This window comes from Geotrypetes seraphini, chromosome 4 (genome assembly GCF_902459505.1).
Source record: "Geotrypetes seraphini chromosome 4, aGeoSer1.1, whole genome shotgun sequence".
Taxonomy (NCBI): domain Eukaryota; kingdom Metazoa; phylum Chordata; class Amphibia; order Gymnophiona; family Dermophiidae; genus Geotrypetes; species Geotrypetes seraphini.
The window spans coordinates 106,831,762-106,850,137 of record NC_047087.1 but is presented as its reverse complement, the minus strand read 5'-3'; the positions used below and the strand labels follow the sequence as shown (position 1 = coordinate 106,850,137).

The following is an 18,376-nucleotide window of genomic DNA, read 5'->3' as shown; positions in this document are numbered from 1 at the left end:
GTACATCACAAGGGATTTGACAATGTTCAATTGTCTCACCAATCCCTTCTGGTTGAATCTTCTTTGAAACGTTCTCATCCTTCTCAGGTGTATGCCACTGTTCCTCCAGGCAGGGAAGGCAAAACGATGGACAGATTTGGTCGTCGCATCTACCACTTGCATCCTTGTCCCAACTTCGGCTGCAGCTTCTTCAGTCCTCCTATGATGCTTTTGAGCTGTCTGCTCGAGCTACTGCTTGCTCGGTGGCCATGCGGCGTCTGGCATGGCTCCGTACCATCGACATGGATCCTAACCTGCAGGACCGTCTGGCTAATGTTCCTTGCGCTGGCAATGACCTCTTTGACGAGTCTATTGAGGTAGCCACCAAGAAGCTTTCGGACCACGAGAAGTCTTTTGCATCAATTCTCCGCCCGAAGCCGAAGCCGGCTCCTCTTCGCCCTATATGCCCTCCTCTGATTTACCAACGGCATTTTCCACCAAAGCAGGCTCCTTCCATTCATCAGCCTGTCAAGAGGCAACATCCTCTGTACAGCCACCTGCTGTACCCAAGGCTCCTCAGCCTTTTTGACTGTCTGATAGAAAGCATAACCTCAGTCGTTCTGCCATTTCCCGTTTTTCCCCCTATCGGAGGTTGTCTCCATCATTTTTACGACTGTTACCTCCAACCTCTGGGTCCTTTCCATCGTCGGGGAGGGATACTCTCTTCAGTTCCATCAAGTTCTTCCGGAACATCTTCCAAGAGAGTATCCTTCCAACTCTGCCCAGACCGCCTTCTTCAGGAAGCTCAAGCTTTGCTTCAGCTCCGGGCTATTGAACCAGTTCCTTTGGCTCAGCAGAACAAGGGATTTTACTCCCGGTACTTCCTTGTTCCAAAGAAGACAGGCGATCTGCGTCCTTTTTTGGATCTCAGGGTGTTCAACAAATTTCTGGTCAGAGAAAAATTTTGCATGTTGACCCTAGCATCTCTGTATCCCCTCCTCAAGCAGAACGACTGGTTATGCTCTCTGGATCTCAAGGAGGCCTACACATGCATTCCCATCCATCAGGCCTCCCGTCATTACCTCAGATTTCAGGTGGGAAATCTTCATTATCAATACAGAGTGCTCCCTTTCGGCCTGGCCTCGTCACCCAGAGTCTTCACCAAGTGCCTGGTAGTGGTGGCCACTGCGCTCAGGAACCATGGTCTGCAGGTGTTTCCCTACCTGGTCGACTGGCTCATCAAGGATTCCACATCTCAAGGCGTCGTCCTCGCAACCCAGCGGACTATCTGGTTCCTGCAGAGTCTGGGATTTGAAATCAACTTTCCAAAATCCCATCTCCAGTCTTCTCAGACTCTTCCATTTATCGGAGCTGTTCTGGATACTGTCCAACTCAGAGTTCCTTCCTCAACAACGTCTGGAAGCTCTTCTCCATCTTTGTCATTCGGTCTCCTCTCGCCCGTCCATCTCGGCGAGACACATGATGGTTCTTCTGGGTCACATGGCTTCTACAGTACACGTGACTCCTTTTGCCAAACTTCACCTCAGAATTCCTCAGTGGACCCTGGCATCTCAATGGACACAGGTTTCCGACCCTCTGACTCGACACATCCAGGTCACTTCTGCTCTGACAGTCTCTTCGCTGGTGGATGCTCTCTTCCAATCTATCCAGAGGCTTACTTTTTCTCACATGCCCCATCAGAAGGTTCTCACGACTGATTTTTCAACTTGCGCTTGGGGGGGGGGGCTCATCTAGATGGTCTCTGTACTCAAGGCTATTGGATCAGTGCGGATCATCAGTGTCGAATCAATCTCCTGGAACTCAGGGCAATTTTCAATGCTCTCAATGCTTTTCAGCATCTGCTTCACGACCGTGTAGTCCTCATTCGCACGGACAATCAAGTCTCAATGTATTATGTCAATATAGAAACATAGAAGATGACGGTAGAAAAGGGCTACAACCCATCAAGTCTGCCCACTCTGCTTACCCACCCCCTGTCTATGCCCTAATGACCCAATTTCCTTATCTTGACCCTCGTAGGGATCCCACATGGGTATCACATTTATTCTTAAAATCTGGCAAACTGTCTGTCTCGATCACCTGCACTGGAAGCTTGTTCCAATGATCAACCACTCTCTCTGTGAAGAAATACTTTCTGGTGTCGCCATAAAATTTTCCGCCCCTGAGTTTGAGCGGGTGCCCTCTTGTGGCCGAGGGTCCCTTGAGAAAGAAAATATCATCTTCCACTTCGACACATCCCGTGAGGTACTTAAATGTTTCGATCATGTCTCCCCTCTCCCTACGTTCCTCGAGAGTGTAGAGCTGCAATTTGTTCAGTCTCTCTTCGTACGAGAAACCCTTGAGCCCCGAGATCATCCTGGTGGCCGTCCGCTGAACCGATTCAATTTTGCACACATCTTTACTGTAATGTGGCCTCCAGAATTGCACACAGTACTCCAGATGAGGTCTCACCATGGCCCTGTACAACGGCATTATGACTTCAGGCTTTCGGCTGACAAAACTTCTATTGATACAACCCAATATCTGCCTTGCCTTGGATGAAGCCTTCTCCACTTGATTGGCAGTTTTCATGTCTGCACTGATGATTACTCCTAAATCTCGTTCTGCTGATGAAGTCCTAGTTAAAGTTTCTCCGTTCAAGAAGTACATCCTGCATGGATTTCTGCTTCCGAGGTGCATGACCTTACATTTTTTAGCATTAAAGCCTAGCTGCCAGGTTGAGGACCAAGCAGGTCCTGCGCCATATAATTCTGTAAACTGCATTCAGGAAGCTCTGAAAGTTTGGGATTGGGCAATTCGCCACAACACCTTCCTCAAAGCTGTCTGCATTCAGGGGGCGGACAATGCCTTAGCAGACAACTTGAGGAGTCTTCTACAGCCTCACGTTCCACGCCCCTTCATCACATCTTCTCTCAGTGGGGAACGCCTCAGATAGATCTCTTTGCAGCTCCCCACAACTTCAAGCTGCCTCAGTTCTGCTCCAGGATCTACTCTCCATCGCCTCGAGGCAGATGCTTTTCTTCTGGACTGGACGAATTTCTTTCTATATGAGTTTCCTCCGTTTCCTCTCATTCAAAAGACGCTGGTCAAGCTGAAGTCCGACCATGCCACCATAATTACGGTTGCTTCTCGGTGACTCAGACAACCTTGGTCTCCCTTCTACTTCAACTCAGCAGCAGGGAGCCCTACCTTCTACCAGTTTTTCCCTCTCTGCTTACGCAGCATCAGGGACCTCTGCTTCATCCCAACTTGCAGTCTCTACACCTGACAGCTTGGTTCCTCTCAACATAGCTCAACTACAGTTTTCTCAATCTGTGAGGGATGTTTTGGAAGCTTCACGGAAGCCTACTACTAGACAATGCTATCACCAAAAATGGACTAGATTTTCTACGTGGTGTTTTTCTCATCATAAGGAGCCTAAACATTCCTCCTTATCTTCAGTTTTGGACTATCTGTTGCACCTTTCTCAGGTATAGGCGGAATAGAAGTCCCTAATGTAATGTAATGTAATGTAATTCTGATCTCAAGTCTACAGCGATCCGAGTCCATCTTAGTGCAATTGCTGCTTTCCATCAGCCTGTTGAAGGGAAACCACTCTCTGCTCATCCTTTGGTTTCCAAATTCATGAAAGGACTTTTCAATATCAGGCCTCCTTTCAAACCGCCTCCGGTGGTTTGGGATCTCAATATTGTTCTTACTCAGCTGATGAAGCCTCCATTTGAACCAATTGTCAAGGCTCATCTGAAGTATCTCACTTGGAAAGTGGTGTTTCTCATTGGCCTCACTTCTGCTCGACGAGTCAGTGAGCTTCAAGCGTTGGTTGTGGATCCACCTTTTACAATGTTCCATCATGACAAAATGGTTCTTGGCACTCATCCGACATTCCTTCCTAAAGTAGTCTTGGAGTTTCATCTCAACCAATCCATTGTTCTTCCAGTGTTTTTTCCAAAGCCTCATTCTCATCCTGGAGAATCAGCTCTTCATACTCTGGACTGTAAACGTGCTTTGGCTTTCTATTTGGAACGCACCAAACCACACAGAACTGCTCCTCAACTTTTTGTCTCCTTTGATCCGAACAAGTTGGAACGCCCTATCTCTAATTGAATGGCGGCTTATATCTCATTCTGCTATGCCCAGGCTGGATTACCTCTTCACAGTAAAGTCACAGCCCATAAGGTCAGAGCAATGGCAGCTTCTGTGGCTTTCCTCAGATCTACACCTATTGAGGAAATTTGTAGAGCTGCTACTTGGTCCTCGGTTCATACCTTCACTTCTCATTATTGTCTGGATACTTTCTCCAGACGGGATGGACAGTTTGGCCAAACAGCATTACAAAATTTATTCTCCTAAGTTGCCAACTCTCCCACCATCCCACTTTGGTTAGCTTGGAGGTCACCCACTTGTGAGAATACCTGCCTGCTTGTCCTGGGATAAAGCACAGTTACTTACCGTAACAGTTGTTATCCAGGGACAGCAGGCAGCTATTCTCACATCCAACCCACCTCCCTTGGTTGGCTTCTCTGCTAGCTATCTGAACTGAGGAAACGCGCCCTGCGCTGGGCGAGAAGGCACTCGTGCATGCGCAGTGTGGGCGAATCGAAACGTCGAGTTTCTTCAAGCAAGTCTGCTTGTAAGGCGTCCGCATGGGGGCTCCATTGGATCACGTCACCCACTTGTGAGAATATCTGCCTGCTGTCCCTGGATAACAACTGTTACAGTAAGTAACTGTGCTTTATTCAGGGACAGCAGGCAGATATTCTCACAACCCACCCACCTCTCCTGGTGGGCTTCTTAGGCACGCGGCTCCTCAGTGCTGACTTTTGTGAAGTTTTAAAATTTCTTAAAGTGGCGATGCAATTTTAAAGTGTCCGTACTGGGACTCCGTGGATGAGATCACCCACATGTCCCTGGATAACATCTGTTACAGCTTCCAATGAATTCAGCAGCTAGATTAATATTGGAAATCCCTAGGATTGACCACATCACTCCAGTTCTAAAATCTTTAAACTAGTTACCTATACAGCAGTGGATATGCTATAAAGTTTTGTCAGTGGTTCACCAAATTTTGTATTAGTCTGCTCCCACTTGTTTTTATGACTTGTGGGAAGTTTTATCAACCAGCGAGAAGTTTGAGATCTGCGGGAAGAATGACACTAACTAGTCTAAAGGAAGAAGGGATCCGCTATGTGAAATCTAGAACAGCTATTTTTTCCATTGCTGGGAAAAATCTTTTTAATTCCATTCCGGGAATTATGTGATTATGTAAAGATCTTATCTTATTTAAGAAATTATTAAAAACACAATAATTTGTAGATGCCTTTCTCTAAGTTTAGTGGGCTTTTGATTGTTCAGGTTTCAGTGGTTTTGGTTTTAGGAGATTGGAAAAGATTGATTTGAATTTATTGTAGTATTTTATGATGTTTTGTTTTTATAATTTGTGTGTCTAAGTGGTGTACAAATATGCATATACAAATATGGCGGCGGGATCCGGCTGCTCCTCTAACAGCTCATTGGCAGGAGAAGCAACATACAGTGGATGAATTGAAATATGTGGTACTGGAATGCCCAAAGTTTCAGTGGGTGGCAATGTACAGGCTTTCCTTTGGAAGAAGGAATAAGCATGGATTTTCTGTTGGCAGACAGTAACCCCCCTCGGCCTCAGTTTGAGGTCAAGTGGTGGGTGTTTTTTCATTAGCTTCAGGAATTTAATAGGCATGGTGAGGAGTGATGTAACAAACAGGAAATGCAATTCTGAAGAACGGAAGGTACCCTCCAGTAGCGCCATTGAAGCTACTTTAACAGCTAATAGCAAGTAGTATTATATATTTATTGTAGGCAAAGAGGTGTCATCTCGGTCGTAGCAAGGAGTGGTGGGTTCTCTGAGGCAGCCCAAGGTGGCAAAACGCATCAGAACCTAGCAGTACCATCAAAGAATACTTCTTTTTTTAAAAAATTTTTAAATACTTCTTTGTTTCACCAATATTTGGACTTTCAGTAATAGATTTAAAAATAGTTTTGAAGCTGACCGCATGTTGGAGCATTAAGCACTTTGAATATAGGCACAGAAAAGTAAAAAAGTTTTATTATTAGCGGTTGAAATGCTGTGATTGACCAAGGGGGTCCGCATCTAGGGGATTGTCCCCGTTTTGGGTCCTCTACCTAAGGGTTCTGAGCACTTCTAAGGTAGTTCAGAGATTAAAACATTGATACAAAAAAAAAAAAAAGGGATAAGGGAGGGATCGGTAGTATATAGGTTACTTTCCACCATTGGATCTACCTAGCATTTATGTTATATTCCCTGAGTTGGTTTTTGGCCCAAAACAGACTTAGACATTTTTTTTATTATGCCGCTCCACATGTATACGGCCCCAAAGCCCATAGAGATTTAAAGGGCTTTGGGGCTGTTGCTGTGCGACAGCCGCTAGCATGGCTTTGTAAAAGAGGCCGATAGTGTTGTCATGTGGTTTTGAGGCGCTTTCTCCACCTTGATTTGTTTGACTTAGAGTCTCAAGTGATATGCCCTTCATTAAACACACTAACAATTTTTCTAGTGATGTTTTTGAAGTATTGTTATCCTTATTTTTATGTGCAAAAATACCAATTTGGAGACACTGCCACCTACATATTTACTTTTAAGAAAATCTAAACCATAATGATTGAGCATATTGTACCACTGCATTATCAAACCTATTAGACTGAACAGGAATTTGATTTTCATTATTTTCTAGAGGAGCTGTATAAGGTGGATGAATCTCAGGTAGAATCTTTGAAAACAGAAAACAAAAGGCTGAATGAGGAGATTGAAAAGCTGGAGAAGGAGAAAGAGAGTGAACCTGTAAGTGCCATAAATTTCCTTTCCAAATTAAGAGAAACAGCAGAAAAAGGCCATACAGTCTATCTAGACTGATCATCTATAATAGAGGTGGTCAATAAAGGTCCTCAATTTCCCCAGTGGATTTGAAAGAGATATGTTTGCATGCAATGGAGGCAGTGCAGACAAATAGATCTCGTATAAGAACACCGACCCTCCTCTGTCTCACCCACCATACCATGTACAGTGGTACCTTGGTTTACGAGCATGATCCGTTCCAGGAGCATGCTCGTAAACCAAAACGCTCGTTTATCAAAGCAGAGTTCCCCATAGGATATAATGGGGACTCGGACAATTCATTGCTACTGCTGCCAGCGACCGAAATAAACATAACAGAACTGGGGCACTGGGGCTCTTTCCACAGCTAACCAATCTCACTGGGGCCTTGCATCTTTAACTTCTTTTTCGTTCAGTGCTTACATTCATGCTGGCTTTCTCCTCCTTCATGCCGCAGTGCTCGTTTCAAGCTGCGGGCAACAGTTCCCATGTTCCCCCCCACGGCCGACCCGGAAGCCCTCACTGTGCCGTGGTGCCTACCTTCATGCCGCAGTGCTCGTTCCAAGCTGCAGGGAACAGTTCCCATGTTCCCCCCCACGGCCGACCGGAAGCCCTCCCTGTGCTGCGGTGCCTACCTTCATGCCGGCTTTCTCCTTCTTGCCGCAGTGCTCGTTCAAAGCGGCGGGCAGCAGTTCCCACGTGCCCCCCGCAGCTGACCCGGAAGCCCTCCCTCTGATGTCGCAACATCAGAGGGAACGTCTCAGGGCCAGCCGCAGGAGGCATGCAGGAGCTGCCGCCACGGCCCAGAGCGAGCACAGCAAGGAAGAGGGAGCCGACAAGAAGGCAATCATCCAGGGGCGGCAGACAGAATAAACACATTGCTCTCGAGCGGGCCGCACGAGATAGTAGGTTGGACACCCTAAAAGGCAAAACTGAAGTGAAAGCATCAGAAAGCGTGCATTGCAAGGTATGGAGAGGGGGATGCGGGATGTTTTACTTTGAGACATGCTCGTATAGCGAGTCAAGCTCGGTTTACTAGTCACAAATTTTACAAATGTTTTGCTCAACTTGCAAAACACTCATAAACCGCGGTACTTGAAAACCGAGGTTTGACTGTACCGTTGGAATTTATATTGCCCTTGTATAATGCTATAATGTATAGCCTCCACTGTGCAAGATCCCACCGTACTATGTACTGTCACACTTTATATTGCTCATCGTATATTGCTACCAAGTCACCTCCAGTGGTATAATGTATAGCCTCCACTGTGCAAGATCCCACTGTACCATTTACTATATACTATGTCTGACCATTCCATGTTTTGTCATACAATGCTTTGCCACATTATGTCATAGTATCACCTTTTCTCTCTCACTCGCTTCGATTTTTCACACTATATCTGGAATTCTGTTACATCCCTCCTGGATTCAGTGCACTAGGTGTTCATCTCCTCCTGCAATCTGGTTGTTGCAGAAATCCAAAGAACACATGCTCCTCCTGCCTTAGAGAAAGGGTAGTTTTCAATTTCTGCAGAAGTCTTTTGGATATGCTGTGCATCTTTTTCTTATTTTTTCACTTAAAGTTCTTTTTTTGACATTTTTGAAGTACCAAACGTTCCTGTATTGTGTAATATTTGCTGTCCACATTTGCTGTCATAGTTTTCCAGTGCAGTTTTCTCTGCTGGCTATGTTTTTATGCTTGTTTTGATCCTGGTTGTATGTTCCCTTTGCAATTGCTAATAAAGACAATTAAAAAAAAAATAATAATAATAAAGTTCTTTTTTTTCTCGGTGGCTTAAGTGCCAGAAATAGTCCCATGGAGCCGGACTGCTGCTTCACAGAGAAGGTTCGGTGGATCTGTGGAGCCAGCCTGCTTGTGCCTCCCTTCTGAGATTTGGGGTCCATTCCCCGGGAAGTTCGCTTGCCCTCTGATCCTGTTGGGTGTTTAATTTCCTTCCGGGTTTCAAGGCTCAGGCTGCGTTTCCTGCCCCCAGTCATATGGAGAGTTTCAGTGGAGGTGGAGGTTACAGTATGTGTCCTTCCAACTGGCAGTCCGAAGATCTTCCAGTTTGGTCATTTGGAACAGTTTCTGAGGCAGAAAATCTTTTTCTTTAGCACTCTCCAGACCAGTAGAGGTTAATCTTTACAAATGGGTATATATCCAATCATGACCAGCAGGTGGAGACTGAAAACAAAACTGTGGGACAGTATATAATATACTCCCTTCTCTATTTACCTCAGTCTTCTTTCAGTCTCCAGCAGGTGTTGAGTGATCTGTACCCATCTCCCTTGGTAGGGCTGTTGGAATTTGTTTAGGGGGTTTCTAGTCCCTGTTTTTGGACGGACTGAGCTTGGGCGGGCCCTGTTTGGGGGTCCGTCCGACCTCGGGGGTGTCAAACCCAGTGGGTTTCGAGCAGGGTCCCTCCCCCCACTTCCTCCACCTCCCCACATTTTTTTTAGAGGAGCCTCAGCAGTAAGCCTTGCCCCCTAAATCAAGCAAGGCATATTGCTTCGAGAGCCTGTGGAGTCTGTTCTGTAAAAAAAAAAAACAAAAATCCTGAGGTAGTGCTGGTCTGGAGGGTTGTTTCCCTTTAAGAAAACTGTATTTTACTGTATTTTTTCATCTAACCGGCACTTTTTTATAGCTAGGTCGCATATGGAGCAATTGTGCCCTTCTCCGGGGGAGTGGGACACAATTAGGTCCAGCCGCGAGGCACTCGCGGCCGGACTGAACTCTGTAGTTTGGCCCGGTGATGTGGTGGAGCTCCGTCGGCAGCAGCTGCAGGCGCCCAGAGCTCCCCGCTGATGGTGCCTTGCAACTCGGCTGGGAGCAGTGGGGAAGCCCGGTCTTCCCCAACCGCCCACGGAGGGATTCCCCGAAGGATTCCCTCTCAGCTGATTTTTTGACAGCTGATGCCGACTTGCCTGTTTTAGCGGCTGGGACTGTTCAGGCTTCTCAGCCGCTACAGGCTATGGAGGGAGCATTTTTGGCGAGAAAGTCGCCATTTTCACAGTCTGGCCCCTCCATTTTGTCTTACACCTCAGGTGACCTTCCCCCTGTATTGGAAAAACAGGGGCAGGTTTCTGCTGGGTCCCCTGCTGTGGCAGGGAGTCCCTTGGGACCCTCGGGGGGGGGGGGGTTCCCCTGATTTCTTTTTTCTTTGTGCAGAGCCTATTTTCAGGCGGCTGGGGGTCCCGGATGCACCCAGGGGGTTTCGGGGAGTGGGGTTTCCTCCGCGCTCCCTGCGGCTTTGCCTCTCTCGTCTGTTGTGGCATCCCCTCCTCCTCCTCCCTTGTCCAAGCGTCCGCGGGTGTCTTGGGACGAGGATTTATGGTCTGAGGAGCGTGTCGGTTTGGATGAGGACCTGGACCCTTTTGAGGATTTCCAGGACCCTCTCGAGGGGACGGCCGCTGGCGGCGGGTTGTCGGGTTTCCCGTCCTCCGGTGAAGAGGCGTCCGTGGTGCGCCTTTTTCAGAGACATGAGCTACCAGACCTGATTCAACAGGTTTCTTCGGTGTTGCGTTTTGAGGATGCGCCGCCGGAGACTCCGCGTGTGGGGGACCCTCTGCTTCGGGGGATCCGTACCATTTCCCGCTCTTTTCCCATGCATCAGGATATTCGGGATATTGTACTGGAACAGTGGAAAACGCCGGAGGCGCCGTTTCGTTTGGCGCGCGTCATGGCTCGTTTGTATCCCATTCCAGAGGGGGATCGGGCTACTTTAACATCGCCAGTCGTAGACGCGGTGGTCTCGGCGATTTCTAAGTGGCATACCATGCCTGTTGAGGACGGTTCTGCCTTGCGGGACTGAGGAGCGCAAGTTGGAGAACATTCTTAAGCAAAATTTTCAGGTCGCCGCCTTTGGGGTTCAGGCGGCTATTTGTGGGGGGCTGGTGGCTCGCGCCGTGTTTCGGTGGGCTGAGCGTGTCCTGGATCGGGAATCTGATGACTGGTCTTTGGTGGATCAGGAGGTGGCGAAGATTGAGATGGCTGCCTCGTTCCTCTCAGATGTTCTTTATGACTTGATGCGGATCTCGGCTAAGTCTATGGCCTTTGGCGTGGCCGCGCGCTTGGTCGGTGGATGCTGCATCCGAAGCTAAGCTTACTAAATTTCCCTTCCGGGGGTCTTTTTTGTTTGGGGAGTAATTAGATAAGTTGCTTCAGACTCTGACGGACTCAAAGGTGCCCCGTCTGCCTGAGGACCGTGCCCGCCCTGCGTCTCGGGGTGGCACTGCCCGGGGGCGTTTGCGGGAGTTTCGCACGTATCGCCCTGGGCGTGAGGCTGCTTCTTTCCCAGCTCCAGGGTTTTCCCGGGGTCAGTTCTTCCAGCGCATGCAGCCCTTTCGGGGGGCCCGTCGGGGGGCAGGGAATCCCTCCGCCAGTTCCCCCACTTCCCGTCCTGCACAATGACTCCTTGCCGGCGCCCCCTTTAGTTCCGGTGGGGGCCCGGCTGCGTGACTTTTTCCCCAAATGGGCCGAGATCACGTCCGATCAGTGGGTCCTGGAGGTGGTGCGGGACGGTTATGCCCTGGAGGTCACCCGCTCTTTGCCGGACCTTTTCCTAGCCTCTCCATGTCAGACTCCTTGGAAGACGCAGGCTTTTCACCAGACCCTTCAGCGCTTGCTAGATCTCAAGGCAGTTGTTCCAGTGCCCCCTCCGGAGTGGGGCACCAACAGGTACTCCATTTACTTTGTGGTGCCCAAGAAGGAGGGGACTTTTCGGCCCATCCTGGATTTGAAGGGGGTCAACAGGGCTCTCAAGATTCCCTCTTTTCGCATGGAAACTCTGCGGTCGGTCATTCTGGCGGTTCAGCCGGGGGAGTTTCTCACTTCTCTCGATCTGACGAAGGCCTACTTGCATGTTCCCATTCGGGCCTCTCATCAGCGCTTCCTTCGCTTTGCGATCTTGGGTTGGCACTATCAGTTCTGTGCGCTTCCCTTTGGTCTGGCCACGGCTCCCCGGACGTTCACCAAGGTGATGGTGGTCGTCGCGGCGGCCTTGCGCTCGGAGGGCATTCTGGTGCACCCCTACCTGGATGACTGGTTGATTCGAGCAAAGTCGTTGCAGGAGAGCTCCCGGGTTACGGCTCGGGTGGTGGAGTTTCTCCGGTCGCTGGGCTGGGTGGTCAACCTTTCCAAGAGTCTGTTGGTCCCGGCTCAGCGTCTAGAGTACCTTGGGGTTCTGTTCGACACCTCCTTGGGAAAGGTCTTCCTTCCAGGGGCCCGGGTGAGCAAATTGCAATCTCAGATTCGCCTGCTTTTGGCGTCCCGGTGTCCTCGGGCGCGAGATTTCCTCCAAGTCTTGGGGTCGATGGCGGCGCTTCACACGCTTGACTGTAAGAGGGCGTTGGCCTTTTATCTCCAACGTACCAAGTCTCATCAGAAGGTTCCTCAATTGTTTTTGTCCTTTGATCCTAATCGGCTGGGACATCCTATTTCCAAGCGCACCTTGTCCAACTGGCTAGCTGCTTGTATTTCTTTTTGCTACGCTCAGGCTGGCCTCACACTCCATGGTCGAGTCACGGGGCATAAGGTCCGGGCGATGGCAGCTTCTGTTGCTTTCCTCCGGTCTACTCCTGTGGAAGACATATGTAAAGCTGCCACTTGGTCTTCGGTTCATACGTTCACCTCCCACTACTGTGTGGACACTTTGTCCAGAAGCGACAGCCGGTTTGGCCAGTCGGTGTTACGTAACCTGTTTTCCTAAATTGCCATCCTCCCACCTGCCCTTTTTTGGTTGGCTTGGAGGTCACCCACATGTGAGAATATCATGCCTGCTTGTCCTGGGATAAAGCACAGTTACTTACCGTAACAGGTGTTATCCAGGGACAGCAGGCATATATTCTCACAACCCGCCCTCCTCCCCGGGGATGGCTTCTTTGCTGGTTATGGAACTGAGGACCACGAGGTGGGGATGCGCCATCTAGTGGGCAAGAAGGCATGCACATGCGTGGTGCAGTATAGCAAACTTGAAACTTCAATCAAGTTTGCTTGAAAAGCTGTCCGCGCTGGGGCTCCGTAGATGACGTCACCCACATGTGAGAATATATGCCTGCTGTCCCTGGATAACACCTGTTACGGTAAGTAACTGTGCTTTATGGGAATGCAGATCTGCTTCATGCATATTTATTAGGGATCTCTTGAAAACATGACTGATTGGGAGTCCCCCAAAACAGTTTTTAAGAACCGCTGGATTGACTATCCCTCTTTATCCTTATGCTGTGACCCTTTTATTCTTTAGTTTCTTTTCTTTTAAAAGGATGTAAGAATATAAGATGTGCTTTTCTAATTCAGCCTAAAAGTCCAAGCCCAGCAAATCACAAGTACCTAAGGGCAGGGGCAGCTCTATCATTGTAGTGAGATAACCACCTCAGCTAGCAAATTTTGGGGGGCAGCAGCAAATAATTTATCAACAAAATGTGTCTGCCACAGCTGCCTCAAAGCTGAGGAAGATGGAGGGAGAGGCAGGACCAATAGCTATTGCATAAAGGAGCAGCTATGAAGCTAAGTGAAGGAGAAGTGCCTCTAGGTATTTTAGAAAATAAAAATAATTATCCCAGGACAAGCAGGCAGTATATTCTCACGTATAGGTGACATCACCGTCTGAGCCCCAGTAAGGACATTTTAAAAATGCATCGCCACTTTAAGTCTTTAGAAAGTTTGCGATAGCCGAACCACGCAAGCGCGAGTACCTTCCGCCCGACATAGGGCGCATGGTCCCTTAGTTTCTGCGGAGCTAAGAAGATGTGTTTTTTCAACGGTCTTTGAAACTTTTTCTCCACTGCCTTCCCACTCTCATGGACCTTTGACTTTTCGGTCACTTTCAGGTTTGTTTGTTTTTTTTAAATGTAATAATTTTTTGTGTTTTCCCTTTCGCGGGTTCGACCCAGTGGGGCCTGTTCGACCATCTTGGCCTCAGATTTTGATTTTGCCGAGGCTGTCTTTCCTTCAATGTTCTGCCCGCAGACGGGTTTCAAAAAGTGTGGACGTTGTGCTCGCCCTATCTCTGTGACTGATCCACATTGCAGGTGTCTCCAGTGCTCGGAGCTTGAGCACCGTCCTGAAACCTGTTCCTGCTGTTCTTTTCTGCAGAAGGAAACTCTCAATAACCGACTTATTCAGCAGCGCCTCCTTTTTGGTGTCGCAATGGAAGGAGTCTCGACACCGCTGCTGACGTAGGTGACGCTGGACAAATTGACACCACACCCTTCGACACTGGTGAAACCATCTTCGGTGTTGCATACTTCAGTGGCTAAGCCAGCCCTTCCCCCACCTCCTCTGGGCCTCGGGTCAAAGTAGCAGTGAGCCAAGACCTGCCAACCTTGAAGAAGCTCAAGAAGCGCTCCGCTCTGATCTCTGTGAGTGCCTCGACAGTGGCCTCCTCATCGCCAGAACGTAGAGCCGCACCAAAGGTACCAGCAAAGAAGCCAGCGGTATCAGTGCTTACCTTCAAGCAACAAATCCAAGATTTGCTAAGAGAGGAATTGTGTGAGCAATTACAAATGCTGGTGCTGACCCAACCTCTGGCCAAGTCGACACCAACTCCAGTGCCATTCCGGTCTGACCCTCAATACTGGTTGCACCTGCAATATTGTCTCCATTAATGCCGCCACTTCTTGTGAAGGAATTAACACCAATGATTCGCCAACACCAGTCATCTTCGACTCAGAAATCACCTGAGTCAACATCGGTGCAGTTTGGAAAGGCACTGCAGAAATTGAAACATCTTGAGCCTTCAACACCGAGTGCCCGTCACCGATCCTGGACTGTTCAGGATTCATACCTATGGGGAGACTGAATAAGATCCTGTCCTGTCTGAAAAAGCGGGTTCTTCGGATGATTAATCCCTTTGCCACTCTTCTCAAGAGGCTCCTCTAATGTCTGAGAAATCTTCTTTCTCCAAGTTTCTTCGGGAGATGTCTGAGACTTTGTCCATCCCTTTGGAAGCTGATTCTAAAAGATCTAAACAGTTCCTGGATGCCTTGGATTATGATCAACCACCCAAGGAACTCCTTAAGCTTCCACTTCATGATATCTTGTGAGAAACGTTTTACAAAAATTTGGAGACGCCTCACTATTCCTGTGGCTCCTCGTAAGTTGGATTCTTTATTTAGGGTGGTACCTATTTCTGGGCTTGACAAACCCCAACTTCCACATGAGTCTCTACTGGTAGAATCTACCTTGAAGAAGTCCATGGGGGCTAGTGTGTATGCCTCTGTACCTCCTGGCAGAGAAGGCATGGCCATGGATCGGTTGGTAAATGACTCTACCAAAATCCTATGTTGGACAACCGGTCTTGCAATTACAATTTTCACTTCTACATGAAGCATTTAGTCAAACAAGTTGGTACTTTCCAGAAATATCTTCCAGAATGTAAGCTTCCTGCTTTCCAGCACTTTATTCTGACCTGTTCCAGCTTAGGAAGTATATGGTTTGTTCCACCTATGATACCTTTGAGCTCACTTCATGTGCTACAGCAATGTCGGTGGCCATGAGGCGCCTGGCATGGCTTCGGGTCTCTGAGCTCGATGTCAACCATCAAGAAAGTTTAGCGAATGCACCTTGTCTAGGGGACGAACGTTTTGGTCCCTCTATGGACACGGCTACCCAGAAGTTGTCTGCTCATGAGACCAGATGGTCAAGCCAAAAAAGAAGCATAGTAACATAGTAGATGACAGCAGATAAAGACCTGAATGGTCCATCCAGTCTGCCCAACCTGATTCAATTTAAATTTTTAATTTTTTTCTTTTTAGCTATTTCTGGGGAAGAATCCAAAGCTTTACCCGGTACTGTGCTTGGGTTCCAACTGCTGAAATCTCTGTTAAGACTTACTCTGTTAAGCCTCTACTTTCTCGTCCCTTCAGACCAGCTTCTTCCTATGAAAGAAGGTTTGCTGCAAAACCTGCGACTCCTGCTCAGTCTCAACCCAGGAGACAGAGGCAACAGCAACCACAACAGCAAAATCCTCAGGCTGCCCCTCAAAAACCAGCACAATGTTTTTGACGTGCTTTTTCAGAGCATAACCAAAGTCAACATTCTACAGACTTTGTCTCAACCCATCGAAGGCCATCTCCAATTTTTCATTGCTCGCTAAGAGCTCATAACATCAGACTTCTGGGTCCTCACCTCACCATCATTCGTGAGGGTTACACTCTCAATTTTCACACCCTGCCTCCAGACCACCCTCCAAAAGAGTCTGTTTTGGACCCTGCACAATCCTCCCTTCTCCAAGAGATTCAATCCCTTCTCCCACTGAATGCTATCAAGGAAGTTCCCCTCAATCAGCAGAAGCAGGGATTCTACTCCTGTTCTTAGTTCCCAAGAAGACGGGAGGACCGAGACCCATCCTGGATCTCAGAGCTCTCAACAAATTTCTAGTCAAGGAGAAATTCAGGATGCTCTCCCTTGCCTTGCTTTATCCTCCTCAATCAGAACGATTGACTATGCTCTCTGAATCTCAAGGAAGCCTACACACATATTCCTATTCATCCGGCTTCCAGGAAGTACCTCCGTTTTCAAATCAATCGATGTCATTACCAGTACAAAGTTCTTCCCTTCGACCTGGCATCTTCTTCCATAGTCTTCACAAAGTGCCTCATTGTAGTAGCCGCATCTCTACGATCACACGGCCTTTAAGTCTTCCCTTATCTAGACGACTGGTTAATCAAGGCTGTATCCTCTCAGGAAGTAGTCCAAGCAATATCTCAGACCATTTATTTTCTTCAGGTTCTAGGATTCGAAGTCAACTTCCCCAAATCACATCTTCTTCCAACTCAAAGTCTGCCGTTCATTGGAGCAATCCTAGACACCACTCTCATGAGAGCGTTTCTTCCTCAAGATCGCCTCCAGTCTCTTACCCGCCTTTGTCAGCAACTGCTTCCTCTTCAATCCATCTCGGCAAGGCACATGATGGTTCTGCTCGGCTACATGGCTTCCACTGTCCATGTGACACCACTGGCAAGACTACACCTTCGCAATCCTCAGTGGACCCATGCCTTTCAGTGGTCTCAAGCGACGGATCATCTCTCACAACATATATCTGTCGCATCTCTTCTGCAGTCGCTTCGATGGTGGATGATCTCTTCAAATCTATCCAAAGGTCATCTTTTTCACTTACCCCTCTCATCACGACGTAAGCATCCCCTTTGGGGGGGCTCATATGGACAATCTCTAGACTCAGGGTCTGTGGACTGCCAAAGAGCGGAAATTTCATATCAATTTCCTGGAGCTCAGAGCAAAAACAGAGAAAACAAAAGGCTCAACGGGAATGAGTCTACTGCGTGATTCTCCTTCAGGGCTTCTTTCTGCGTCCCCACTTTTGTCGCTCATCCACCAATTCTCCCCCACTACCAAAAATAAAACTAATCCCACACACACACATCCAAATCATCCTACTACTGCTTCTTATTATTACCAGCTGGAAGGCAGTAGCAAACAACATATTACACACACTAGCAGAATCGCAAACAAAACCCACCACCATAACAGGAGAATCCCAACAACTAGAAGCTCAAACCAGCATCCAACATCCCATCACTCTAGCATGGAGAAGAAGATCAACACACTCCAAGACCAAACCTCAATCTTCTCCCAAATCACTCATCTACCCTGAAATGAATCAGTTATCAAACAGAATTCACCACTCTAACATGCGCCTACCTAAACATCAGAGCCCTAGGCCCAAAAACAGAACACATAATAAACTGGATAAAAAATGAAAATCTAGATTGCCTCTTCCTCACAGAAACCTGGCTAACAGACACAGATCCCAGAATAACGGAAGTGTGCCCGCAGGGATACAAAATAACAGTGTCCTACAGAGAAAGAAAGAGGAGGAGGACTAGCAATCTTAATTAAAGATTCCCTAACCCTAAAAATACTTGAAAAAACATCTACCCCACAAATGGACCTCCTTGCCTGTATTCTCTCAAGCACCACACTAAAAAACTCACTAAACTGCATGCTCAGCTACATAACACCAGGGAAACTGGAACATAGTAAGATCTGAATTCAAAAACTTCATATACCAAAACTCATTAACAGCAAAATACAACCTTATCCTAGGAGATGTAAACCTACATCTTGAAGACCAAGCATCCAAACCAGCAGATAACTGCCTAACATTCCTCAATGCATTATCCTTCCAAATTCTAAACCTACAAACTACTCATGAGAAAGGACACCAACTTGACATTGCAGCCTTCATGACCCCTCAACTATCTACCCCAGAAATACAAACATCAAATGGGAACTGGTCCCCTTCACTATGGTCAAATCACTTTAACCTCAACTGGACCAAAAACAAAACTGCAACAAAATCCAAAAAAGTAACTTACACCTCACGAAAACACATCGAACCAACCAAATTCTGGACACGAGCCCTGGGTGAGAGGCTGAAGCAGACAGGAGTGCAGCTGGTCTTCTCTTCGATCCTCCCAGTTAGAGGCAAAGGAAGTGCCAGGGATGAGCGTATACTGAGGACTAACGAGTGGCTTCAAGGATGGTGC

General features: G+C 47.9%; 1 protein-coding gene across 4 annotated transcripts in view; it reads left to right on the top strand.

Annotated features, from left to right (window-relative positions):
• NDC80 (NDC80 kinetochore complex component) overlaps positions 1–18,376 on the top strand; it is a 315,825-nt gene that overhangs the window by 111,470 nt on the left and 185,979 nt on the right. For all 4 annotated transcript variants that reach the window (XM_033940389.1, XM_033940387.1, XM_033940386.1 and 1 more), the window contains exon 9: positions 6,729–6,835. In XM_033940389.1, coding sequence (XP_033796280.1) covers positions 6,729–6,835 — 107 coding nt within the window. The remainder of the gene's footprint in view (positions 1–6,728; positions 6,836–18,376) is intronic.